The sequence below is a fragment of the Oreochromis niloticus genome, linkage group LG2 (assembly GCF_001858045.2).
Source record: "Oreochromis niloticus isolate F11D_XX linkage group LG2, O_niloticus_UMD_NMBU, whole genome shotgun sequence".
Taxonomy (NCBI): Eukaryota; Metazoa; Chordata; class Actinopteri; order Cichliformes; family Cichlidae; genus Oreochromis; species Oreochromis niloticus.
In genome coordinates, this window is record NC_031966.2 from 32,548,716 (window position 1) to 32,576,115 (window position 27,400).

At 40.7% G+C, this 27,400-nt stretch overlaps 1 protein-coding gene across 2 annotated transcripts in view; it reads left to right on the forward strand.

Annotated features, from left to right (window-relative positions):
• Positions 1 to 27,400, forward strand: part of nrg2b (neuregulin 2b) — a 67,568-nt gene that overhangs the window by 12,696 nt on the left and 27,472 nt on the right. For both annotated transcript variants that reach the window (XM_005456322.4, XM_005456323.4), the window contains exons 2-4: positions 21,270 to 21,432; positions 24,169 to 24,287; positions 24,710 to 24,833. In XM_005456322.4, the coding sequence (XP_005456379.1) occupies positions 21,270 to 21,432; positions 24,169 to 24,287; positions 24,710 to 24,833 (406 nt within the window). The remainder of the gene's footprint in view (positions 1 to 21,269; positions 21,433 to 24,168; positions 24,288 to 24,709; positions 24,834 to 27,400) is intronic.

Sequence of the window (27,400 nt, forward strand, 5' to 3'; positions counted from 1 at the left end):
ATACTCCTTTGTAAGAGTCACTAGACAGAATGGGTGAACTAATGATTTTCCTCTTACACTTGAAGGTTTATGGCTTCATTCTTATTTGAAATAAAAGCGTTTAAAATGTTCTGACCAGTTTTGTTTTTTGCTGGTCCTGTTTATAAGCAGCAGGGTGGTGCAGATGTTAGCACTGCTGCCTCGTGGCATGGTGGTTCAATGTTTGAATTGTAGATGCAAGAAGAAGATACAGCTTTGAGTGGTCAGGAAGACTAGAAAAATGCTGTGCTGTGCAAACTACACAAAAACACAAGCCCTGTCATGGCCTCAATGTTTTCACTGCATGTACACAAATATTCTGAGCCACATTGCACACTCAAACGATGTTCTCTGCTAAAGTATGTCTGTGAAGGTTCTCAGTCATCCTGGTCATCGTAGTCTAGGGAGCTACAATGTGTGAACGACCATCTTTGAAAAGAGGCGGGGCTTACGACACCAACTGTCTGCCATCTATAATCCAGTTTTGAGATCCCTTCCCAGACGCCTTAACGCCCAATCACATCCTGGGACATTTGACCTTAGTAAATCACATGATAGAGCGAGGCTAGGTTTCACAATGAGCTCACCCGCCGTAACCTTGGCTGATTGTGACCTACACCTGTTTTCACAACTTGTGATTAGGTAGTGGATCAATAGGAGGCCCATGACCCTCTTGGGGACACTCCCATTGGGCTTAAAATCTGGGACTCTCCACCAATTGCTCTCAGAACTGAAGAAGCTTTTTGGATGAGAGGTGAAACGTCTTCAACGAAACTTCAAGAAGTCCAGATGCTTTTCTTTCCAAGCCCTTTAGAGTCTGCTAAAGTAGTTGATTTACGGCGGATTAGGCACTGGAAGTGCTCTGCTGACGGCTTTTGGTAAAAATGAAAAGATCTTTGGGTTTATTTGCACATAGAACCAAGAAGTGAGATCCAAGTGGTCACCTGAGATGTGTGTTGAGATCCATTGTAATGTCAGGTACAAACTGATGTACTCAGAGTTGAAAATGAATGTTAGCCTGTAAACAGTCAGGGTTAGGGTTTACATACATTACTTTTTAAAAATTTCATTGTTTGCCATATATGATTGAAAACCTTATAATGGAAGCACTTTAAAGCCAAAATAAACAACATCTTGGTTTGTTTGTTTGCATGTGGCTAAAAGACAATGGTTCATCGGTGATGGTGGTTGTTAAGAGGTTAATATAAATGTTGTCGTCAGAGAAGCTCATGGAACGGTATTTTCTAACAGCCAGATAGTCTATATGAAAAAGCAAATCTTCAAAAATGAAATGAAATTATCAGTTTGGATTACTTAGTTTCTTGTATTTTGTGCTGTTAAAGTAAATTTGCATAAACATATTGATATCGCTAAAAAAACAGAGGAACCCTTTTTAATCAAAGTATAGAATCAAGTTAATTAAACTTCTTGGATATCGGTTAGTTCAGTAGCCAAGAGGGTTGTTAAGGGTTCAATTTCAACTGGTTTGATGCTAATAAAATTAACTGTAGGTGCACTAGAGGGGCAATAAGATTCCAGGAAATAGACTGTTACTGTAGGAGAGCTGGACAGCGCTGTAGAAGGTCCTTTACCCATCATCAGGACCAGTATCTGCTCCTTTGTGCAAAGAGGAACAGGAAGAGCACTGGCAACTACAAAATGACTACCAGCAGATCAGAAACAGACTTCATAAGGGTGGCTGAGGATCCAACGTCCTCTAGTGGGCCCTGTGCTCGCTGCCCGGCACTGTGAGCCTGACTGGCATTAGCCATAGAATACCAGGTTTGGCAGGTCCAACGCTGGCGCCCTGTGGTTTTCACAGCTGAGAACAGGTTCACCCTGAGCACATGTAACAGACACGAAAGACTCTTCAGAAGTCTTGGAGAATGTTATGCTGCCTGTAACATCGCTCAGTGTGATCGGTTTGGTGGTGGGTCAGTGGTCTGGAGAGGCATATCCATGGAGGACCATGGATATCCAGACTTCTACAGGCTAGGGACTGCCCCAGGCACCCTGACTGCTGCTAGGCATCAGGATGAAATCCTTGGACCCATTGTCGGACCTTACAATGCCTGGCCTCATGTACTCAGTACTCAGAGTACTCAGGCAGTTCCTGGGGGAATTGATACCGCTAAGTGGCTCTCATGCTCTCTTGACCTAAATTGAATAAAACACCTCTGGGACATTATGTTTTGTTCCAGATTGCATCTCAGACTGTCCAGGAGATCAGTGATGCCCTGGTCCAGATCTGGGAGCCCCAACAGGGTTTGCTGCAAGGAAATTTGGGCAAAATGGACTAGCCTGCCGTAATGTTTTATTTAATTTGATTTACAGATGTTTTTGAATTTACTCTGTAAGTGGATGATTGATTTCCACGTTGTTTGATTTCTATCAAATAGCGTGGCATACTTTCATTCCTAGCACATGACCCAGTCCATAACAGTGTAGATATGCAGCATGACTCTTCCCCCCATTGAGACCTGATGCTTTTTCAAATTGTTCCTTTAATGTGTTTTGAGCAGTATGTTTAGGAACCTCATCACAGACTGCAAGATAGAAAAAATGCACATAATATATTCTGTTTATTCTCAGTGTGATTTGCAATCTACGTACCTTTATCTGGTTCACCTTCAGTAAAGTCCAATGTCTGTCTCGGTTAGTGTTTTGCTGCCTGTTGGGCCGTCAGCGTGTTGCTCACCAGTATTTATACAACACTGCTATAACCATGATTTAAAATAAGAGAGGTGGCCAAGGTAGAATGTGTTTGACTAAAATAGGAAGGCCGAGACAGAGAATACATCATCTGTCCTCCTGTTCCCCACACTGTTCAGACTTTCATAAATTATTACTAAAGACTGATAGTTTTGATTAATTTTACAGTAGCTTACAATTGTAACACCTCCCCATCCGCCCGCACACACTCTCTTCTGACCACGGCTGGAAGAAAGTCAAATGTCAAATAAAAGCGCATTTTAATCCAGACCAACGTCACGCCACCTTTGTTATATATTCCATAGATTTATGGAAACGGTGTCAAACAGAAGCTCCTATTGACCAAAACACAGTTTGGGAGTGAGACACAGACTGTCACTTAACCAGGCACTAAATGTTTGCTCTCCCTCCCATGAAAGTTGGACTTGCTCACAATAAATCTCTTGTGGTGCTTTTCTCTTTGGTACGAAGCATCACAGGCTGACCGGCTGATTAAAGAGCACGCAGTGATCAGTTTACTGCAGTTACACTACAGGGTTCCTGGGATTCGGCTTCAAACACTACAACCGGTTCCTCTCACTGCTGTTTGGTGTTGCCAACAAGCAAAGATGCCAAGTGAAGATTTAATCCTCAATAAACCTTTGTCAGTTCAGTGCAAAGCGTTAATTTTATTTGAAATGCAAGTGGGACATCCCTGAACAGTAGTGCCAGTCAAACAAAAGACCAGTGAGTCATTCTTTTTTTTAATCAAATCTTGCATGTAATTTACTGCCATGTGTTCACAAATAAAAGAGACGTTTCTGTTCAAGTAAACAGACGGAAATACATCAAACCCAAAAACAGACTCTATGTAAAGCATTCACCTCTAAACGAGCTGCTTCTCTAAACAATATCTTGCTCTTATGTCTCTTTTGCATGCACGTGTATTGGAACAAAACATCTTTCACAATCAAACAACACAGACAAAAATCATTTTTAATGTTTTGTCCAAAGCCTGTTTCATTGAAATAAAGGCTTTCCACTTTTTACGCAGTGCCATCTTCTCAAACATGTTTCGTTCCTTGATGTTGCATGCGATGGCATCATCTGATCTCATCAATCAGCGCTAGGGTGACCAGGTGTCCTGCTTTATGTGGGACTGCGTGACATTTTTATCCCTTGTCCAACATGGAGACGATGCCCCGCATTTCGTTTGGCTTATTGTATTTATTTAATGGGAGAGTTATATTTTACATGACAATGTGAACCTGATAATTAATACTTTATTGTTTGAAAGTAGGTGTAGTAAAATATCAAAACTGACCCTCGGCATTAAAATGCCTCCCATATGGTTTGTTGGGATCTGGCATAGATAATATAAAAGATAAAAGATGGCTTCTGGGTTTGACTAGTCAGTGTCTCAAACTTGCATTTTTTTAATGGCCAGCAGGGGGCAGCTCCTCTGATTGCAAAAAAAAAAAGGGTTCAGATTGTATATACATATATATGTATGTATGTATATAGTGCTTTTCTACTCTAACTCAGCACTTAAAGGGCACTTTACTAAAAGCCTTAGTCACCCAGTCACGCACATTATATATCTAAGCACCTTGTCTTGTCACACGTGCTCAGATGGATGTATTGGGGCGGACTCGGGGTTGCGTATCTTGCCCAAGGACACTTTGACATGCAGACTGGAGTAGCTGGGGATTGACCCACTGACCTCCCAATTGGTAGACTGAGCCACAGCCGCCCCACAAGTACAGTCTGTGGGAGTGGACCACACTAATCACAAGACGTTAAACTTATAAGTGTGCATATATACAGTTCTGAGGTGCCACAATAGTGCAAATTATTCATCTTGTATCAGAGAGAGAGAAAAAAGCTTCAAGTTAGAGTTGAATCAGACTTGCCTTGGGTCCATTTTCAACTCTGTAACATACCTACAGCTGTTTTTCACACGTGCACACGGATAATTCTGGAACAGTCGTGACTAGAATGTGGAGTTTCCACAGTTAGCTTTTCACACATGTGCATCTGCCACCATCTTTGGTTCGGCTGAAATCTCTTATAGATTTCAGTTCAGGATTCTTTGAGCACCTTGTTTCTCTAATGTAACTTGACCCCAAGCCATGGAGCCCAATGACGCTTGTCCTGTGATAGGCTGCACAGTAACTGCTAATATCTGAATAATCAAACCTGTCATACAAACCTATTAATAGGGCAGTTTACAGTTTAGGCTTCCATTACACTGGTTGTCTTTTTTCCCCTTTCCCTGACTAAACAAGGCTTTTTTTAAAACCAGATAGTTATTGATAGTTTAGACGTAATCCTAGCAGTATCGCTGCTTCCTGAGATCTCAGCACCTAAAATCAATCTTTCAGCTTATAGCCAGAGGGGAGTTTATGGAGGTCTCACAGTTCGGTAAGGATGTAGTGTTTTGAACCAGCTATAGTTCTTTTTTGTCCCTGCACACGATAACTATTAACCTCTTTTTTTCCTTATTTCCAATTTTATGTCATTCGCTCACTCGTGAATGTAGCAGGAGCTTAGCGGGGTTTCTGATCACCAGATGAAGCAGAGCTGTGTGCTATCTGTGTGACAGTGCAAACCAGTGCTGTAAGGAACAAAATTGCAGAATAAACCAAAAAGTAAAGAAGAAAAGGGAGCAAGAACAGAAAATTGGGGTATACCGTGAGAATGAACTCTCTATCTTTGTTTCGCCTTTATGTTTGCTATGTTTGGTCTCTGAGGGGGCCGACAGGACATCTTTCTTCTATAGAATCTTTAGCTCCTTATGGAGGACGGATGTGATCAATGCTTCAATCCCCTTATCAGGAGAATTGTGTCTGTTATTCCGCTTTACAAGCCTGCGGTTAATGATGTGTGTGAGTGGGGGTGGATGGGGTGGGCTGGTTGGTGGTTGGAAGGAGAGGTGAGAAATGGTGGGATGAGGGGTGAAGGATAAGAAGGAGAGGAGGGGAAGAGGGAACAAGAATGGATGAAGAGGCACGAGAGAGGGGAGGGGAAGATGGACAGATGAAAAGAGGGGAGAGGTGAGAGAAAGAATAGAAAGCGTCTGGGGAGGGAAAAAAGGAAATGGGGGGAAAGATAAATTGAGGACAGGTGGGGAGCAGAATGACTTGCACACGACTCCAAGCCCAGAGAAAAAGAGGAGGAGGAGAAAGGAGAGAATAGCTTTTCCCCACCGTTCTGCCCGCGAGCCCTTCATTAACTATTCATTATAAACTCTCTATCTATCTATCTATCTATCTATCTATCTATAGAGTAAGATGGCGCCGCCATTGCGTCCAATAGGTCGGCAGCCTTATGAAATTTCCCCTTGTGGGACTAATAAAGGTATATCAATATCAACATCAATATCTATCTATCTATCTATCTATCTATCTATCTATCTATCTATCTATCTATCTATCTATCTATCTATCTATCTATCTAACTCCTTCATTTTCTTTGGTTCTCTCAGTCAAACCTTCTCCCTGAATCTTCCTCTCCTTCTCCCTGGCTTTCTCACACCCACTCGCTTCTCTTTCCATCTCTTACAAAAGGCTTGACTGTACATCTAGAGCAGAAGACAGCCTCGCTCTCCTTCTCCCTCCCTCTCTGTTACTCTGTGTTTGTGGGGGGGAAAAAATCCTGATTTCTGTTGAATCTGAAGGGTGTATTTATACCTAAACAGATCTCGCTGCAGTCAACAGAACAATAAACACCACCAGAGATAACAGGCAAGGTCAAGTCAGCGTGCGTGCGTAAGCATGATGTTCATGTGACGGCAAAAAAAACGGGCTGAAAGGCGAGGAAGACTATGATTTATCGACAATCGCTCTCGCTAACCATGCGCGCACATCCAACTCAGAATCATTTTTGTCCTTAAATGTGCACGTGACAGGCAAGAGCCCACACACAAAAACACACACACAGGTTGGCTTTGGCATTGCCGCTGTGCAGAGGTTAGCCAGCTGCATAGAGGCCTGTTGTGGCTGCTATCATTCAACAACCACCTCCTTTTTTTCTCGCTCTCCCTCAAACACACATTCTCTCTCTCCTACTCTTACTCAATCTTATTTTCTTCTTTCTTTCTGCCTAACATCCTCTCTCTCTCCTGCTCCCTCCCTGGTTTCCATGGTGACAGCTGTGCGCTGCAGAAATCACACTGATCTGAGAATGAGATAGAAGGAGCTTCTCTCTTTTGTACATGAACACACGAGCATCAGCTTCCTCTCCACATGTCATTTTATGAATGTGCTCTGTGTCTTCCCTCACCACCTCATCAGCTGACACACACACACACGCCTACACACAAACACACACAAACACACGCAAACACACACACGCAGCCCATGTGTGCAGTCATGTTGCTGGCCATGACTTCCCAGGGTGCCATACCTGCCTGCGAACACACCTAATTGGTTTGGCTTCCATATCACTCTTTGTTATTGGATCATGCTTAGCGAGAAATTAGATCAATTTTGTTGATGCCTGCTTCTCTGAACGGACAGAGGGAGGGAGGGAGGGAGAGCATCAGCTGACCTTGAAAGAAGGACCTCATGATGGACGGCTGGTTGGAGCGGTGTCACATGTGATTGGACAGCCGAGCGGGCCGGTCACAGGCTATTGGCCAGGCGCTGCTGTCCGTTTGTGCTCCCCCCTGAGTACTACCACCACCCCTCCACACTCCCACTGAGGAATTCTCCCATCACTCAGTGATACAGAAGGCTTGGGTCAGCAACTAAGAGCACGCGTGCACACACACACACACAGCCAATCACACGTATCCATCACTGCTGAGCATCATGTATGCAGAGAGATGTGGAAACTTTCTGTGTCAGTGTGTAAATTGCAGCTGCAGAATTAGACTTGTTATGGCCTGCTCGGTGCCCGTGCTGTGTGGGATGTGTGAATCTGCTCTAATTGTGTTCGTGCACATGAATTTCAGAGTCACTCTGTCTTTTTGTGCATAGCTGTTGTGCGGGCTTAGCTTTTGTTGATGCTCAAGAATAATTCTTTATCAAACTGCCTCTCAACCTCTAAGCTAACATCACCAAACAAACTCGATTTGGATTTTACTTCAGTTTCATCCACAGGGGTTTTTTTCAGTGGTTGTTAGGAAGCACTGCTGCCAAAAATAGGCAAGATCTTGGAGGTGGATCTGACGGGGCCCACAGGATTTATTAGCTCACTTGGATGTTTTACAGTCTGTTCTCTGATAATTTTACAGGTAAAAACTCACAAAGACAGTCAGAAATGATTTCCACATCTTAGTGCATTATGGACTTTTATAGGCGATGTCTTAGTGTTTATAAACACATATCTGCATATGAATATGCATAATCTGCAATTAGTGGACAGTTCAATTCAATTTCAGTTTATATCAACTCAATTTTTTTAATATAGCACCAAATCTTTGCTTTAAGGTAAAGGCCCTATAATATTGCAGCGAAAACCCCAACAATCAGATGACCCCGCCCCCCCATGAGTAAGCACTTGGCAACAGTGGGAAGAAAAAACTCCCCTTTAACAGGAAGACTCTTTAGCAGAACCCGGCCCAGGGAGGAGGGCCATCTGCTGGGTGAGGGGAGGGAGACAGGACAAACAACAAGACAACCGATACAAAGACATATCTGAATACAGATTAGGCCATTAAAATTTGGATGATAACAATAAAACAGATCAAATAAAATAAAAATAAAGAAAAAAAATGCAAAAAGGAAAAAAAAGAACAAACCCACACACAGAAAACAAAAAACAAACAAACAAGCAAAAACAAACAAACAAACAAAAAACAACTCCCCCCAAAACCAGAACAAAAGAAAAGTCTTAGTCTGTTCTAAGTGTTTTCAATGAATTGAAGTAAATGATAAAAGGCTGCCACATCTGTGAGAACTTATTAACATTTCCTCTGAGTCTGAATTTTATTTTCAGCTTTTATCTTTTTTTAAAAACCTTTTTTAAATGTATCTGGATTTATAAATAAAGATCAGCATGTGAAATATGAGGCACTGGCCTTGATTTTTCCCGGCTATAGTGGAAGCTCTGGCATACTGAAGTATTTAAACAACAGCCAATGATGGGTTCATGGGTTGTAACCGATAATAACCACTCTTCAGTGTTTGCATGTGTCTACCCTCGAAACCATCTCCAACACCAACCATCTCCAAGTTCATCCAGGTGATCCAAGTCTCTCTGATGTGTCTATTTCTTCTTTCAGTGGTTTGTTTTTAAAGAGTTGCATTTTTTAATGAAGATCTAATCTCTGAAATAACACACTGGGGAAGTCTCGGGTGTTTCTAGGAAGTGTCTAGTGTCCTCTTTGCGCTGTCTTACATGTGTTTTTGGTAATTAATGCAGTGAAAATGAAGGTCTAGCCAATGAGGCGGGATAGAAATATTAACTGAATTACTTATTCACACCTATAGGGTGCAGTCAGATGTTAGACAGATGATCTGTTAAATGTGTTTCTGGCATAGAGAGGGAGTTTTAAGGCTTAATGGAGAACCTTTTGCAGGTCAGTCCTCTGCCTCCGTGTTGGGGACGGGGTTTTGGATCATCAAGCAGTGGTAGAGTTTGAGGCACGCTTTACCTGAGCAGCCATTCAAACATAAGAGAATAAACCCACATCAGCACATCTAAAAACAAATTGTATCGAGCAGTTATTGCACTCGTAGCTCTTTAAAATCACCCTTCAATAATCACACATAAGAACATTTTTAATTTTCTGCAGTATTGCTCATATTCACTGGATCCAGCTTCGGTTTGTCAGCTGTTTTGAAAGACAAACTCCAAAAGCATGTTTGAGTGCCCAGAGCGACTCGAAGGATTACCATAAATGCTTTAAAATGGGTTAAAAATCGTAAAGGGAATTTATGATAATTCAGTGAAACCAACACCGTCACGGTCATAAATGTGGATGTCACCTCCATGAAGGGTGATTTCTTTCTGGTTTTTTAGCTAGCATTCTCTGGGTGACAAAACCTCAGCGTTGCCCAAGGAGAGCGTCCCACAGAGGGACGAGCTCATTGGTAACCAGGCTCACCTCTAATTGCTGCTCCAGGCCAAACTCCACGACTCATTTCCACACTTAGCTCCACATAAAGCCACACAGACTCGCCAGGTGACCGGCTATATATGCATGGTTGTTAGGTGGAGCTGCAGCAGCTATATGCATCTTGAAAAACAGCCCAGGAGTGACATGGTAGAAAGTACGCAAGTAGAAATATGTGTCAGCAGTGTCCAGACCAGATCATTTTGCTTCTTTGAATAGTAGCAGATATTTTCTTTATTGTGGTGTGGGTTTGGATTTGAAACTAATGACTGATTATTGTATCCAGCTGGATATTTTTTAAAGAAAATATTGTTTTTAAAATAACTGCCTGAATATTCATTAGATTCAAGGTCAAATGTAGATGCCATTGAAACATGTCATTGCATGCATGTATACAGCAGATATAGGTAACATACATTGATGTGATTAGATAATTATGACGTCATTGGCTATAAATAGCCCTGACTTCCTTCCCGTGGGTTATCTGGCGGAGGAAAAACAACAGTTGCTTGAAATGTTGCTAATAAAGTTAAATGCAGCTGTGACTCCTTTGTGCAGGTACTCTTTGAAGTACAATAGAATTTAATAGCAGGAAATGTTGCAGCTGATTCTAAGTGGACTCGCTATCCTGGAGCTGGGGTGAGCAATCGTACAGGAGGAAATACAAGCTTAAAAAAATGTCTCTTCTGCTCCAGTCTTCTCTCCTAGAAATTCAGTTTTTATATGACTAATTTGTAACGTAGGAGGGAGGAAACAAACTGCTGCCTGAGTGATGTTTGCTGGCAGTTTTTCCAGGCAAGAAAGTGTCACGTTCTCGTGATTGGCATACAAAAGATACGACTTTGAGTCCCACGTGTAACTATGTTTAACTTGAGCCTGCTAAAAAAAAAGAAGAAAAAAAAAGCCTTGATTAGGATGAAGGAACGTTTGTTGCTCTGGTTAAATATGAAAAACTAAAACATGTTTTTATCCTTCAAGTCAACACTGACCGTTTCAATATTTAAGAACTGCCATAAGAACTGTAACCTAAAAATAAGGTAGGTTTTTTTTGTTTTGACTTTGAACATCTATTGAACACTCATGCACTGAAAAAAGATATCTGCTGGAACAACGTAATTATATATATATATTATGTCAACTCGTAACACAGAATTTATTTAAGTTATTTAAATGAACTTAAGTTAACAAGTTAGATTGACCTGACAGATTTAAGTTACACACCATGCACAATAAATTGAAACTTAACTTGCGGGGTTTCACAATAGTAAGCTAAGGGAACATGATGTAAATTCAAGTTGATAGAAACCCAAAATGTATACCACGTCACTAAAAAAGAAAACAGTGAGAATCATTCAAAATATTGCATTACCTCAACTACTATTTCATTCCTTTTGTCCTTGTAAAACTATCAGGTCTAACTCTAAAGTGAAGTGACCATTTTTAGATGAAGGGAAGAATGCTAAGTTATTAGCTAATGCTAGCAAGTTTGGCTAGTAGCTGCAAACATAAACCATGTGTGTACAAAATACAGACTCATATATTTGCTAATTAGTTGCTAAAATACTAGAATTTCACTCACCAAAACTAAACCGCAAACTTCTTGGTTGGTCTGGACCACAGCAAGCAATATTGTCAGTTAGACAGTCCATTAAAAATGCTGCAAAAGCACCAAGTCCAGTTGTAACCAGTAACCAGATGGATGACACATAAAAAATTCACCCTCCAGGCAGTTGTTATGATGAGAGTAAGTATTTATATAGGTTAAAACTAGACCAGAGTGTAAATATGCAATTTTAACATGTCTTTTAACATGTCTGTGGAGACTGACTCCCTTTTGGAGTCAGCCTCAAGCAGGACCTAGAGGGACTGCAGATTTTGCCACTTAATCCTCCTGCTCCAGGTAAACCTGGGACACAGTGTCAGTCATAAACAGCTGTGGACACCACAGATGAGCAGTTGTTCTCAGCTGTTTTATAGTCTGCTTGGAGGACTCATGCATACTTGATGCACTTGTAGTCTTAAGTCAGCTATAAGATTGTGACGATGTAGAGTCATGTGTACAGCCTCTGCTGATGAAGATTGCTCAGATCCAAGCAGACTCTGACATTAGGGTCAGGGTTAGGGAAATTGCTGTATTAAATTTTACAGCTTTATTATACCAAGCTGTAAGTAAGATTAGCTGTTTCCTTTTTTATCCAGTATCAGGCTCTGCTAGGCTATACTGTGAGACTGGTAATGTTTTTCTCATCAGCTCCCAACAAGTAGAAGCTTTTTTTTTCTTTTGCAGTGGCCATCTTATACACCACAAGTGTTGAGTAATACTGGTTTAAAAGAAACTTGTATCTCTTTCAAAACGTCATTGCATCACTACCAAACATTTACACACTTTTGGAATTTGCGTGTGTTGGGTCTGTTCCCACAAACCCCGCTAATTCTAGAGACTTATTCATCATGAATGAAAACAAGACAGTCAGCGATCGATCGATTACTTGCGCAAGGGAGGCCTCATCTGTGTCCAGCACGAAAATGACCCCAAATCCGGCCTCCTCTCGCTGCCTTTTTTTGAGAGACAGTTCACACAAAACACAGCAAAGCAACGCCCACATGGTTCTAAGGCATTGTATGTATATGTGTGAACTTTTATATGTAAGTAGGAATGTGTGTGTGTGTGTGTGTGTGTGTGTGTGTGTGTGTGTGTGTGAGTGTGTTTTGGGGGTGCGTTTGTGTGACCTCCTGCTGACCAAAGGGTCGTAAAAGCAGGAAGCTTACAACACAAGAAACAGATCTTTCAGATAGGATGTATCTCCAATAAAACCTCCCCCAACACAAAGTGGTTAGAGGTGCTCAGGATCAAAGGAATGGCTTTGATAATACTGCTTGAACTAAAACTACAAATTTAAGAAACACAATGGCAACATTCAACAATTAGACCTAACACCGTGTGTCATACTAGGCAATGTGGTGGTATGGTGGTTAGTGCTGTTCTCTCATAATAGGAAGGTCCTGGGTTTGACTCCACCATGTTGTTAGGTTTATCTCCTCATATCTGTGTGGGTTCTCCTTGGGTACTCTGGCTCCTGCCCAGAGACTTGCGGTTAATGGGGTTAGGTTGACTGGTGTTTCTAAATGGCCCATGCATGTAAATGGTTGTCCTTCTCTGTGTGTTAGACTGACAGCCTGTCCAGGTTATGTCACACCTCTTGCCCTACGCCAGCTTAAATAGGCTCCAGCCCTCTGCTGTGACCTGAATTGGATAAACAGAAGAAGATTTATGTTTGTTATATTGTCCAGAGGAAATGTACCCCACTGATCTCTGAATGTACTTACTTTAGCTCATTGCATAGCCGGTTGATGTTAGCATCTCCTCTGCTACATAACCAGCAACCCTCAGAGTGACAGCTTTAGGAGAGCTAAAAGGTGCGGCTGCTGAGCTATAGCACCTGTTTCTCAGGGGATCTCAACAGCGTTGTGGAGCCTCCAGGTGTTTTTCTCAAAATGTAAGCAGCTGACAGACACTTATTGTCACCTCCACACAAAAATAATGGCTATACTTCCAGAATGTGAAGGTTGACCTCCCTTCCATAGCTGACCTGACTGACACGACTGTAGGACTGGATATATTCCATTAGTACGCAGCAGCGTGTCAAAGAGTCGGAGGGGGACAGAAACATGGACATACGTCAAAGATACAGGATTTCTTATTTGAAAAAGTAACTGGATATTTGACTGCAAGGCTAATCCAAGTACTCTACTGTGATACTTTGTAAGACGTTACACTGCTGACAACACGGTGCGTGGAAGCTGCGCGGTGCTCCGGTAAATGTGATTGAACTGAGCACTTTGAGGTAGTTTGGAGGGATTGATTAACAGACTGACAGAAGGATTGACTGTTATTTAACACCGGATGTATGGACAAACTGGCTGTCCTCTCCTTCTCCTCCTGTGTGTCTTAACCTCCTACTCGTGTGTGCGTATTGCCAAGCTTTAGAAAAATATTCTAATCTGCAGAGACCTAAATTTCATTTTAACACCTCACTCCTGTTTCTCCCACACATATTTCAAATGAACTCTGTGGTTTGTGAGAAGTCACAGTCATCTTTTCTGTCTGTTTTTTTTCCAGAGCTGCCTTGCCACAGTGAAATGATACATGTAAAAAACTGCGGCGCGTGTGGAGTAAATCTGTAGTGCTGTAGTGCAACACCTTGACTCCTCCAGACTTCAGTATGAGCTCTCACCAGTGATGCTGACGTCTTTATATTTACTTTTTTAAAAGAGAAAGGAAAATCAATATATTTGCAAGACTTTTTAGACGTTGTGCTGCATTATTTGTGTCCTCCCGCTTTATTTTCTTTCTGTTGTTTGGTGGCATTTCTAGTTAATTTACTCTTGATTATTTCTAATGTATTTACTGACTGTGAAGCACTTTGTAACTTGCTTTTGAAAAGTGCAATACAAACAAAGATTATTATTCTCAGAGGTATTTTGTCATTGTGAAACTAAATGTCAGATTCGTACTGCTGGAATTGGCCTAATGTCGCCCCTCCCACAATGAAATCTCATCTCTTTTCCACATGTGGTACATTGTCATTAGATTACAGCTCCCTTGATTTCCGCATCGTCTCCTGCAAAATATCCAGAGCAAAAAGCAGGACAAAAACAGCACCCAGGCTGCTCAGTGCCCTATAGAAAATAATTTGTCATGACCAGAGCCTTTTTATGCATTTTTGCAGACATAATAAAGCATCCTAGTAACATAAGTTACAGGGAAGGTTTCACTTTAGCCCATACCAATGACTTAAAACAGACCTATTTAAAATTGAGGTAATCATGTGTGACGCTTTAAATGATATGATTAAGACTGACAGAAACAGAAGTCAGATAAAAGTTTAAAAAGCTCTAAGAAAAGTAAGATAAAGACGATGTTGCAGTAACCTTCCTTAAGAAGTTGCTTGTTCGACAGTTACTATTAGAAAAAAATGTTAGATTGATTATCTACATAGAATTGTGTGGAAAAGTGTTTGCCCCATTCTCGATTTCCTATTTTTGTACGTTTGTCACACTCAAATGCTTGACAAATTTGACAAAGGAAACCCAAGTGAACACAAAATGCAGTTTCCAAATGAAAGTGCCAGACATCATGCCGCGATCAGAGGACAGTCAGAGCCATTATCCACAAATGGCGAAAACATGGAAAAGTGGTAAATGTTTCCAGGAGTGGCCAGCCAATCAAAATTACCCCAAGAGTGGAACAAGAAGTCACCCAAGAGGTCACAAAAGACCCAGAGCAACATCCAAAGAACTGCAGGCCTCACTTGCCTGAATTAAGGTCACTGTTCATGACTCCACCTTAAGAAAGAGACGGGCAAAAACAGCCTACATGGCTGAGTTCCAAGCATAAAACCACTGCTGAGCAATAGGAACATAAAGGCTCATCTCAGTTTTGCCAGAAAACATCTTGATGACCCCTAAGAAATTTGGGAAAATACTCTGTGGACTGATGAGACAAAAGCCGAACTTTTTGGAACGTGTGTCCCGTTACATCTGGTGTAAAAGTAACGCCAGAACATCATACCAACGGTAAAATATTTTGGTGGTAGTGTGGTCTTGGGCTGCTTTGCTGCCTAAGGACATGGAAGACTTGCTGTGGTAAATGGAACGGTGAATTCTGCCGTCTACTAAAACATCCTGAAGGAGAATATCCGGCCATCTGTTTGTGACCCCAAGCTGAAGCGCACTTGGGTTCTGCAGCAGGACAATGATCCAAAACACACCAGCAAGTCCACCTCCTAAAGGCTTAAGAAAAACAAAATGAAGACTTTGGAGTGGCCTAGTCAAAGTCCTGTCCTGAATCCGATTGAGATGCTGTGGTATGACCTTAAGAAGGCGCTTCATGCTCAAAAACCCTCCAGTGTGGCTGAATTGCAGTTCTGCAAAGATGAGTGGGCCAAAACTCCTGCACAGCGCTGTAAAAGACACTTGATTGCAGTTGTTGTTGCCAAGGGTGGCCCAACCAGTTATCAGGTTCAGGGCCATGTAGGGTTTTTTTTCCCCCCATTAATAATAAACGCCTTCATTTAGAAACTGCATTTTGTGTTTACTTGTATCATCTTTGTTTAATATTCTATCTAATATTTGTATGATGATTTGAAACATTTAAGTGTGACGAACATAAAAAAATGGGAAGTCAGGAAGGGGGCAAACACATTTTCACACCACTGTATTCACAGATGGAAAAATGTGACCATTTCTTTTCATTCCTGCTTCTGGATACATGAAAAATACAGCCTGAAGCTATTCTGTAGCTGAATGTGAAGAAGCACAACACGACTTGCTGAGTGTCTTTGTGGTGCAGTAAATCAAGACTTGTCTGTGTATATGTGTGAGTGTATACATTTATAAAAGAAAGCTTGAATTAAAGTGAAATTTTATATTATTGACTGGTAAGGTACATGTGTACCACACTTTAAGAAGGGTTTAGTGTCACTTTTACAGTACTACTAAAATAAAATTTAAAAAAAGAAGAAGCAGCTACTTTGGCTGATCCTTTGTCACCAGGGATCTTGGTTTGGCAGTTTTATGTAACAACAAAGGGGATTTATGTCTCTGGCTAGAATTGAACTTGCAACCTATTGCTTGCCAAGCATATGTGGAAACACATAGTGTGATCAAAATAATAATAGTAAATAAAGATTATATATTTTTCCCATATTTAATGAATAATTACACAAATATAGTTAGTTTTTCTTCCAGTAACTCTATGTAACTAATGTAAGATTTTGTTTAACACCACATCTACCAGCAGTTTTATGTGCAGTAATCATGCAGTCCTTATCAGATAAAAGCTTTTATTGTGATGAGAAGAAACAGGAACACACTGCAGAACAAATCGGGTTTCCACGTGCAGCCTGGGTTCTGTCATATTTATACTGTTCCATTTGTGAATGTGCACGTAAGCCCTGTGAGTCCAAAACTCTTTACCCCGGGTTTTCCATTCTTGTTGTTCTGTGATGTCAGGGTGAACACAGCAGCCCGGGCCACCTGATGCTCAGATATTCTGTTTGTGAGGGGTAGCCAATCAGAAGAAAGTGAATTTAAAGTTTGAAGAAGCAAAATTGCCTGAAAGAGACAGAGTATTGACTCAGACTACACCAAAACCCAGCATAAGACAAATAAGGATTATTTTGAACTGTTATTCATGCAAAGCTATATTAGTAGAATCTGGGAATAAAAACATGGAGCTGGAAAAAAAACCCATAATAATTCTCTTGATGCACCATGTCATTCTGTTATATGTGACTGAACCATCAAGCTTTTTAATCATAACCCGATTTTGACTTAGAATGACCTAACAGAGTGAGGATAATAATTTCTTATTATACATTTATCTACTCTGAAAAGCCTGATGCTGGTGACACTATTCACTCAATGCTGATAATAACAAGAAACCGTAGACTGTACAGCTTTCAGTAAACCAAGTAATCACTTACAAATAACCAAGCTGCAGCTGTTCTTTTCGGGGCTAAATGCACAACTGTATTCAAAGCTAGCTTGTTGACTGCCTTTCCAGTTGTTTGTTTCTTCACTGAAAACAGCTGCCTGTAGATAAGAATGATGAGACTGAACGAGATCAGCTGGGGGGCTTAAACCAAAACAGTGAGCTGAAAGATGCTAAAATGATCTAAAGAATGCAGTCGACTGCAGTGGATGATAATTATACACTTTGACCTCATGTTATTGTGAAGTCAAGCATCTCTAACATCATAAATGCAGTATTGGCTATGACATTACCTGCAAGTCAAAGATGATGATCAATGGATCCACGTATTACTGAGACAGTAGCATGAGGGGAACATATTAAAATAGTAAGTGAAGTATTCAAAAGTTTATATTTTGAAGATGTCCACACTGCTATTCTTCAGCATTACTCATTACAAACCAGGAGCCATGCAGCGAGACAGAGACAGCATGTGATGATGCTGGGATGATTTACTTTGGCGTGACGTGGAATTATACATCCACAGTGTGTGCGGAGACTGTGACAACACTAAATCTTACTAAATGTAAAAAACAGGATTTAAGGCATCCTGCTTGTTCTCCTGTGAGTCAGAAACACATACTTGAATCCCACTTATATAACTGCAAGCTGTTTGGACGGTGCTTCGTGGAGGAGCTACTTATCAGATCCATTCAGAGTTTGTATGTTTTTTCTAGACTGACTTCCACCTGTGTAATTTCCTATTCCCTCTGTGGCATTCAGCGCCAAACCATTTGGCTAAAAACTAAAAGTCATATTTTAAAAGGGCAACACCATCTTTTAAAAACAGATGGTGTCTAAGGTTTTGGTAAAAGTTACTCAAGCAAGAAAAGTCGATGAATTTACATAAATTTGGTGGCATAGAGGGCGTTTCTGACTGAATATAAAGTATATAAAAATAAACTACAGCATAAACAGTGTGACAAACTTTTTTTTAACTTCAGGACACAAAGAAAGCTTAAAGAAATGAAACATATCACAAGCTGGATACACAGTAACTCCTAGTTGGAGCGTGGCTTTGGTTTTCATGAGATTTGTTGAAATTACAAAAAAATATCACAAGCTGTCTTTTGTATTTATTTTTGCCAAACAACTCAGTTTTGACTATCTTGGAGTATTTGGAGCGTAGATGGACTACACAGAAAACCTGGACATACCTTCCAGGTCACAAAGGTGAAAGCTATGTGGATTTGCCTTAAACCCACATTCTTTTCAATGGTAAACTTCCAGATGTGTTTTTGGTCTCAGTTGAAACAACATTTCCATTTTGTAAATTTTGGTCCCACATTAAAGTAAAAAAGAAGACCAAGCCAGAGTGCCATAGGGCAGGCCTGCCTTCTGACTAACTAATCGCTGCAATCAACCAAGCCCAGTTTTGAAACACCAAGAGGCAAAAATGTGTAGATCACAGATTCCAAACAGGACCTTACAAAGCACTGGGTGACATCATGGTGGCTTCATTCACTTTTAATATAATATTTATGGGAGCTTACGAGATTTTCTTACACGTAGATCAGCTAGCTCATTTCTCATGTGGATCGTTTGGCAAATTCCATGTAGAAGCCTGTTTTATACTTGGTTGCCGACAGGGACAGCTGGATGCCCGACGACCGATTAGTCATTCCTGTTATACTTCTTTGAAGTTTGCTGTCTGATCACATGCATCGTTGGTGCAGTGTAATGTAAATTCTCTACGGGCTAGTCCACACGGTCACAAAAAACAGGCAGGCATGCGGACGCCTGCACTCATTGTGCGCTGATTAGCTTTATGTCACAGGAACCTGAGCGGAGACTCGAGGACACAGAAAGTTTATATCCTGTTTTTCAGCCACTTCAGGCCCCAGTCACACAGGCCTAGAGACTGTGCAGCAACCCCCTGGCAACCTGCGATCACAAGGGAAAATGTGTATTCTGTGACTGGTTGGTGTGTATATCTATATCTATATCAATAATGCTGTCAGCATTAATCTCGTTAAAATAACGTTAACACCATAACCGCATTAATGCAGCAAAACTCCATTAGCAAATTAGCGGATCTCCCCATGTGTGGGGCTGCACGGCTTCAACGCGTTAGCTCCGTGCATCCCGACGCAGTACAAAACAACACAAATGTAAAATTAGTGCTGTCAGAGTTAATCGCCCCGTACGAGGGCTGCATGCTGTCAACGTGTTAACGCGTTAGTACCGTGCAGCCCCTCGCACAGGGTGATCTGCGCTAACTCGCTAACGGAGATTTACCGTGTCAATGCAGTTATGGCGTTAACGTCATTTTAACGAGATTAACGCTGACAGCACTACTATATGTATATATATATATATATATATATATATATATATATATATATATATATAGCTGAAGAAAAAAAGCAAGACGGTTATGACTGAAGGAAGAATACCAAAGGACACGGAGAAGATTAGACTATATACACATATACACACAGGGCTAAAAGGCTGGACTATATATACACAGACAGCTGATTGGGAAGTAGATAAAGGAGCAGAACTGAACACAGGTGCACAGGATAAGTAATTAACACAAACCCAAAGCGGGAAGTAAATCTAACACAAAGCATGAAAGAAAACCAATCTTCAAAATAAAACAAGAAATAGGCATGAAAATTAATACAGATATGAACACTAACACACTAACAAGATGCCAGACTGGAAAACAAAGGGAAACCAAAACATTAGCACAAAGAGATGAACATGAGACAGGAAACTATAATCAATAAAACTCTATATTCAACCAAAACAAAGGATTATAAAACTGAAAATAAACTTGACAGGAAAAAACGTAAAGTAAAAAGAGGTATTGAATATTTGCTCAACGGCCATGATCAGCACACCCAAAAATGAAAACTTCCCACAGCAGAATAACAGTAAAGCTTAATCAGAACCCCAAACTCAAAATATGTTCACTATGAATTCAAAAGCACAAAACCTTAGAACCATAACAGCAGCTAATTGTAGTCATCATGTTTGCACCACTGACAGGATGTACACAATCATATATTGACTTACAGAGTCTCATATAGATGCCTAAAGCTCTAGAGTGTATCTACTGCACCTATGTGAGGAGTAATGGAAGATACAGCAGTGCTGTGAGGAGCCTGTACAACAGTTGTCTTCCATTTGATCAAGCGTGTCCTATCACTGCACTGTGTCTGTGTGTGAGTGTGTGTGCACATGTGGGGTAAAATCGGGGTGTTTCACTGCTTGTGTGTGTATATAAATGGTAGTAGATGGTGCTGAGCTGTCTCTTTGCTTTAGCTTCTGTGTGCTTGTGTTGCCTGCGCTGGTGTCAGTGATGCAGTCTGTTGTAGTTTTTAAGGAGAAAAGAGAGAGAGTGAAAGACTCCTGGGACTGATGAAGTGCACGTACGCACACACACACACACACACACACACACACACACACACACTTTGCTCTATAGTGAAAATCTACTGCAGAGAGTTTCTGTGGCAAGACTTTTTTCCTCGATACAAGGTTTGTCTTTGCTTTTCAGGATTCAGACCACCTTACCATAGAGCCTTTCCTCTCTCTGTATCCTTCCACATCTGTCTTTGTGAGGGCTAATTTGACTTCTAGACATCTGGAGTAAGGACATTTGTGGAAGGCAAAGACATTTTGGGTTGTTCTAGGCTTGAAGAATTAGATTTGGGTTAAGGTTAAGCTTTGGCGCTAATGCACCTGTGTATAATGTCTGTCCTTGTTTTTCCTTTGAGAATTTCAGCCATGTGAACTTTGACCTGTTCCCTCAGGTCAACATCTAAACCTTTACTTATAGATTTCCATTGGTTACACACATGAACGCACACTCAAAGAAACATACACACTATGGGAAAAAGGCACACTCAGATAATTACATTTATAGATTAATTGAAAGCTCATTTCAGTAATGCACGCTTTGATTTTCCTTTCTCTGCCCCTCTCTCTGTTGGTCTCTTGTCTCTCTCTGTCCAGCCTCTGCTCCTAAGTTGCGGATGATTAGCAGCCAATCTCTGATGGAAGGGAAGAAGCTGTACTTGAAGTGTGAAGCGTCGGGGAATCCCAGCCCTTCCTTCCGCTGGTACAAAGATGGACACGAGCTTCAGAAAGGCAGAGACCTCAAAATAAAAACCAACAAGTGAGTGTGCCAAAGCGGATATTTTTTCTTAGGAATGATGTAAAAACCAAGAACTGTCATCCACATGTACTATAACAGCTGTTTTGGTTGATGCTATCACTCCGCTGTTCTACAATGAGTAAACCATCAAGTTAATATAGTCTCATAAGAATGAGTTCAATGTTATATTTCTGCCTGGAGTTGATGTGACAGGTTTCTCTGGTAGTCACAGATATCTTGCTCTATGGAGCATTTAATCATCTTTCACCTTTTAGAGCTCAACAGTGACCTCCCACTTTTTAAGGGCTCCGCTTTGGGAAGTGAGTTTTCCATTCATTTTCTCCACTGACATTTCAGAAAATCCTGATGTAACGACTTTAACCTCCTAAGGCCTGAACTCTTTCGTGGCATGCATTTTTAATTTCTCTTTGCTATTTGGGCTGATTGGGACCTGATGAATGTAAAAACAAAGAATTATCTTTTTACCTGATTTTGCTCTACAAGGGTCTGATATCCTCCTATGAGGACATTCGTTTTAAATTATAGAACAGTGGCATGTTTTCGTAAGTGGATATCAGGCCCTTGTATAACAAAATGTAGTATTGACCAGCGGTTAGTTGTTTGGTACCGCGAGAGTTGAGACTCGGGTGTGAAATGTATGGATTTCAGGGTTTTTATGGTTAACTCGGTTCCCCTGGGTCTTTTCCCGTGTTGTAGTTGTGTGTCTTATTTTGAAAGAAGTATTTACGCGTTACCATAGTGACCAGAGAGCATTAAGGGGTAGAGAGGAGGATGTTACTCTCAATGTTGTTGGCACATTTCAGGAGGACGTTGCTAATAAAGTTACACAATTACACAGTGAATTCGCGTTCATTATTATATTTACAAAATACCACAGTTTTTGTTTTGGTCGTATCGTTTTATTTTGTTGTATTTATCCGCCACACCTTAAAGGCCGGTCTGTGAAAATATTGTCGGACATTAAACCGGTCCGTGGCGCAAAAAAGGTCGGAGACCGCTTGTCTAGACAACCCAAAATTTGATGTCCACATATGTGGATACCAGGTCCTAGGAGGTTAAAGCCTTGAGCTGAGCCAACCTGTGAATTGTGGCCATGAAAAGATTTGATTTGAATCAAAAAGGAAAAGAAAATGAAAAAAATGGCAAGGTTACAAGACTATGTAATTAATATAACCACTTTTAACAATGAAGGGTCTACCCAGCTTGTAATCTATTGGAATTCCCAGATTCCACAGCAAATCATTTCCAACCACAAATTTAATCTTTTTTCGTTATCATAGTCTTGATATATGTTGTAGTTTGTTCAATAAATTAAAGCCTAGCTGTCAGTGTGGTAACACGCTGCATTTCTTACTGCAATCACCGTCCTCCTGGTTGTCCAGGGGTTTAAACATTTCCGTGGTAACAGTGACCTCCGCCAATCAGAGGCGTTGCTGATTCACTTTAGCACTGAGAGTAGCGTAGTTCTTTTCTGCAAATAAAACAAATAAAACCTGTTTCTGTTCAAATAAGGTTGATATACAGATATTTGGTTTCATGATGCTGTAGCCTGCAGCGTTATCGCTTATAATCAAAAGTCTTATAATCAAAATGGAAAATATGAATATTTTTACTTAATTTCACTGTTGAGCTCTCTCGTTTTATTAGTAATACTCATGCATACAACACTCTCTCTCTGACGATGCACAAATAGATCCTGTGACTTTAGGTAACCCCACGAAGCTGTGCGTATTGAATACAGAGAAAAGAATCCTACAAACAGCTGGAAGCAACAAACACAACTGCAGCTTTTGTGATTTGCATTGATGACAAGAGACACGTCTGCGTGTGGGGCTCAGGAATTTTTAGCACATGACTATTTGGACAATAGGATGCTTTTAGTGCGCAGAGAAAACCTGGTTAAGATGGAGGTTTGAAACGTCTTCTGATTGCAGGCAGTATTGGAGCCTACCAGCTCTAATATGCTTCAGGCTATGTGGACTTTATCTTTTTCTCTAAGTTTTCCTACCCTTTACCTGCCAGAACAGCATCCTATCTGTGCAAGTGGAGGTCCTGTTTTTCAAGTTGACCACTGGGTGCTTAACCTACATGAAAAACCGTAGTAGTCAGTATCTTAGCGATCCCCTTATAAATTTCATATATAACATAGGCAAGTTCCCCCTGGCTCGTTTAGGGGTGAAGCGCTGGTGTGCCGTGGTGCTGTGCTCTCTCTTTTCTCTGCACAAAATAATAAAAACATGCACACAAGGTACAGTTTGATTAATACATGCTCTCAATTTAATAAAAGCAATACTTTTTTTCCTTTCTATGGCTACTAATGTGTTAGTTTCCAGCTAAAAAAACTTTAGAGTCCCATAGTACACTACCGACTCATCGTTAAAGGCCTGGTGGTGTAGTGGTTAGCACTGTTGCCTCACTGGAAGACGGTTCCTGGTTCAGACTCCTGCTGGGGTCCGTCTGTGTGGAGTCTGTACGTGCTTCCTCCCAAAGACATGTATTCAAGTTAACTGTTCATTCTAAATTTGCCATAGATGTGAGGTAGTGCCCATAATAAATGAAACTGTGACTTGTAGTCAAAAGTACTTTAAATGGTCAGTGAATGCATGTCCAAACAGAGTACAAAGTTAGCTGTCTTTACATTTATGCATGCTGAAAACAAGTAGATGAATGCTTTTTGTTTTTGGAAAGAATAATAACTGACATTGTCTCTGCCTCTCTCCTTCCCTTTCACTCAAGAAAAAACTCAAAGGTGCAGATCAGTCGTGTCCGTGTGGAAGATTCTGGCAACTACACTTGTGTGGCTGAAAACTCAGTAGGACAAGAAAACGCCACGAGTATAATCAGCGTGCAGATCTGTGAGAACAACTTATTTCTATCTGTCCTTCTGTCTATGTGCTGATGTTTGTGTTGATCTATCGCTCAAATACGTTCGATTTTTTTGATGCAGGAGTCTGATCATACGAGCACAAACCTTGTTTACGGTCACTGTCGTCATGTGTTCTCTTCACATGGCTGGCTGGGGATAACGCAGACAAGTAAAGCAGAGGCAGCTGTTGTAAAAACAGAATAATTCTTTTTATTACTTGCAAATATATCTTAATTTTTCGGTTTTAAGGTTGGAATAAGAAAATGCAAGTATCTCGGGGACCTTTGCACTTGTAAAACCAATGGAGAGCTGGAGCTCACAACAAAGTGACTAGCGTGTACACTGTGTCGTCGTATGCAGGATTGCAGCGTAATGCACTGTGTCTTTTCTGTCAATCTGTGTTTCTCCTAGTGACCACCACAACCCTGTCTCCAGGTGTGAGTCATGCACGGCACTGCAATGACTCTGAGAAGTCCTACTGCGTCAACGGAGGAGACTGTTACTTCATACATGGTATTAACCAGCTGTCCTGCAAGTAAGTTTATTTCTCAGTCGGTCCCCCGTCCTCTCAGCCATCACTGTGTAGCTCCCTCTGTCTCTCCACCCAGTCTCTGTCCCTCTCTCTTTCTCTCTGTCTATCTGTGATGTCATTGTTGCTGGTCACCGCGTCTTCTGTTCCTTGGTTATGATTGCTCGCCATGCACACCTGCAGCCCACCTGACCGCTCGGCCGTGTCTGAAGGCTTCTTGTCTTCACTTTTCACCAATTTGCTCCAAAAACATGCAACAGATCTTCACCTGCACATTAATGCGCCCATTCACTTAATGCAGAGGTGTTGAACAAAACCTCGCCTAATGTATAAATGCCTTTGGATATTTTTTATTTTTTTATTTAACACTGAAAATAATGAGTCCAAACTATTTTAGATGAGATGCAAATTACTGAAAAACTGGTGGAGTAATTTTCAACTGTTAGCAATAAGGCAGTAAACCCAGTGGAAACAATTAGCATCCCTGTCACAAGGGAAAAGTGGGTTTTCTTAAAAAAAAAAAAAAAAAGAGGTTTTGGAGTCAATGTGCTGAGTGAGGACTGTGCGCAGGGAAGGTTTATAGATAGAGTGTACGGTCAATACTATACATATACTGTATTTGCAGTTTTTTAAAACAGTCAGTGTTATGTGGAACAGCATTGTGAAACACATTTATGCTAGGTAACAACATACAACTTACATGGCAGTCCACTTGGATCCCTTCAGGATTTGATGATCTTCCTAAGCCCAGCCTTGCTCAGAAGAATTAAACTGGCTTGAAAAGTTGAAGAGGACATCCTGCTGACATCGTATATTAGCAGCTGTCTCTATTGTCGGTCACTCTGTTGGCATGTTACCATGAAACAATTTGCAAGCTGAGGGCACTCCAAAGCAACGAGGACAGAAGAGGCATGATGGATTTCAGGACTCATGGACACCCAAGTTTGTGAATAACTTATGAAGGAAGTCACCTGGGATTTGGAAATCAGCTGGAGGCCGTTTTTCAAAGTCTAGCTCAAAATAAAAGTTGAACCAGCATTGCAGATGTTACAGTGATGTCCATTTGGGGAAATTTTTAAACGTCACCTGGACATCCTTGTCTGATTTTCTAGAAACAGAAAGCTTGTTTATGAACTGTTTTCTATTATCTCTTTATCAGTTAGAATAACATGACAGATGCCATCATGCTAACTGGGCTGACATTTTTAGCTGAGGTTAGAAAATAATTTAAGATAAAATCTTTTTACAAACTGTAGTGTAAATCTCTGCTGTATGTTGCGGTTGGTCGTAAACAGCTCAAGTGTTTGTTATTTTTAAACAATCTTTAGTAATACGAGTCTGTCTACACAGAGATGACAGAACCATATTAGTTGTCATTTAATCAAAGAAAATAATTTTGCACAGACAAATGCAAATACATTTTTTCTTTGCAATAATCTGATTGTTAGTTCTCACTTTCCAAAAGAAGATGGTCTGACACAACCTCTGTTCTCCATGGAAAATCGACATCCATCTAACCTTATGTATGACCTCGAACCGATTTTATGTGGTACACAGCGCTCAAAAATCTGTCAAAAAATGCTTTAGTACGACTTTGGTAAACTATGAAGTTAGAAGAGTTAGAAGTTAGCAGGAAGTTAGCTCGCTAGTTTCCACCTAAACATGATCTGCATGTTCTGACAAGAGATAATGATGTGCTACGTGATCGCTAGCCACACAGCTATGTTAGCATAACATAAACACAGTGAAGCTGGAGGATGAACGCTAACCTTTTTCCACTCGATAAAAGTTAACGTGAGGGTTCCTGATGGTTAGGGACAAATGCAATCGCATGGCAGGATGCTGTAAACGGACCAAACTTCAGTCAGGAGAACAACTGAGATAATCCATCCACAATACGAGGTTAGTCATTAATATACTGCAACAACATGGGAATAGAGCAGCTGCCAGAGGATTCAACATTAAGGAATCAATGGTACGGAAGTGGAGGAAGCAAGAAGAATGAGTTGAATATAGTTTGACTTATCTGACTGTTTTGTTTCACTTAATGCACCTTATGGTCCAAAAAATACGGCAGAGGGTAAAATAGGCATCAAATTATGTGTGGTGATATTTTTTTATTGAAAGATGAAGTGGATAAATCTGTAAACCACAATTTTAATCCGTATCCTGCCTGACCCTTGGTTTGGAGGTTAACTGTTAAAAAGATATATTATAGTGCCTTTAATAGCTTTTGTCAGACACAGAAGAACATTTTCTGTATTTAGGAACAAACAGGCTACAAATATAATACTTCCATGTTTCGTGCATTATTTGTCTACTTTGTCGTTGTCTCTCTTCTTAGCACCCCAGTGAAGTTATCCTACATTTGACACAGAGCATTCCCTGCAGGTTTCTCCGTGCCTACGTCACCAGCACTTTATGTTGTCCTCTCATGCTTTTGTGTACTGCAAAATTCTCTAAGATTTGACATACTGCTGTTTCACATCAGCATTTATATGACTAAAGCTACCAACTGCACATCATCCCAGTAAAGTCAGTTTTCTTAATGTTTATTTGACTTTCTTTTCTTT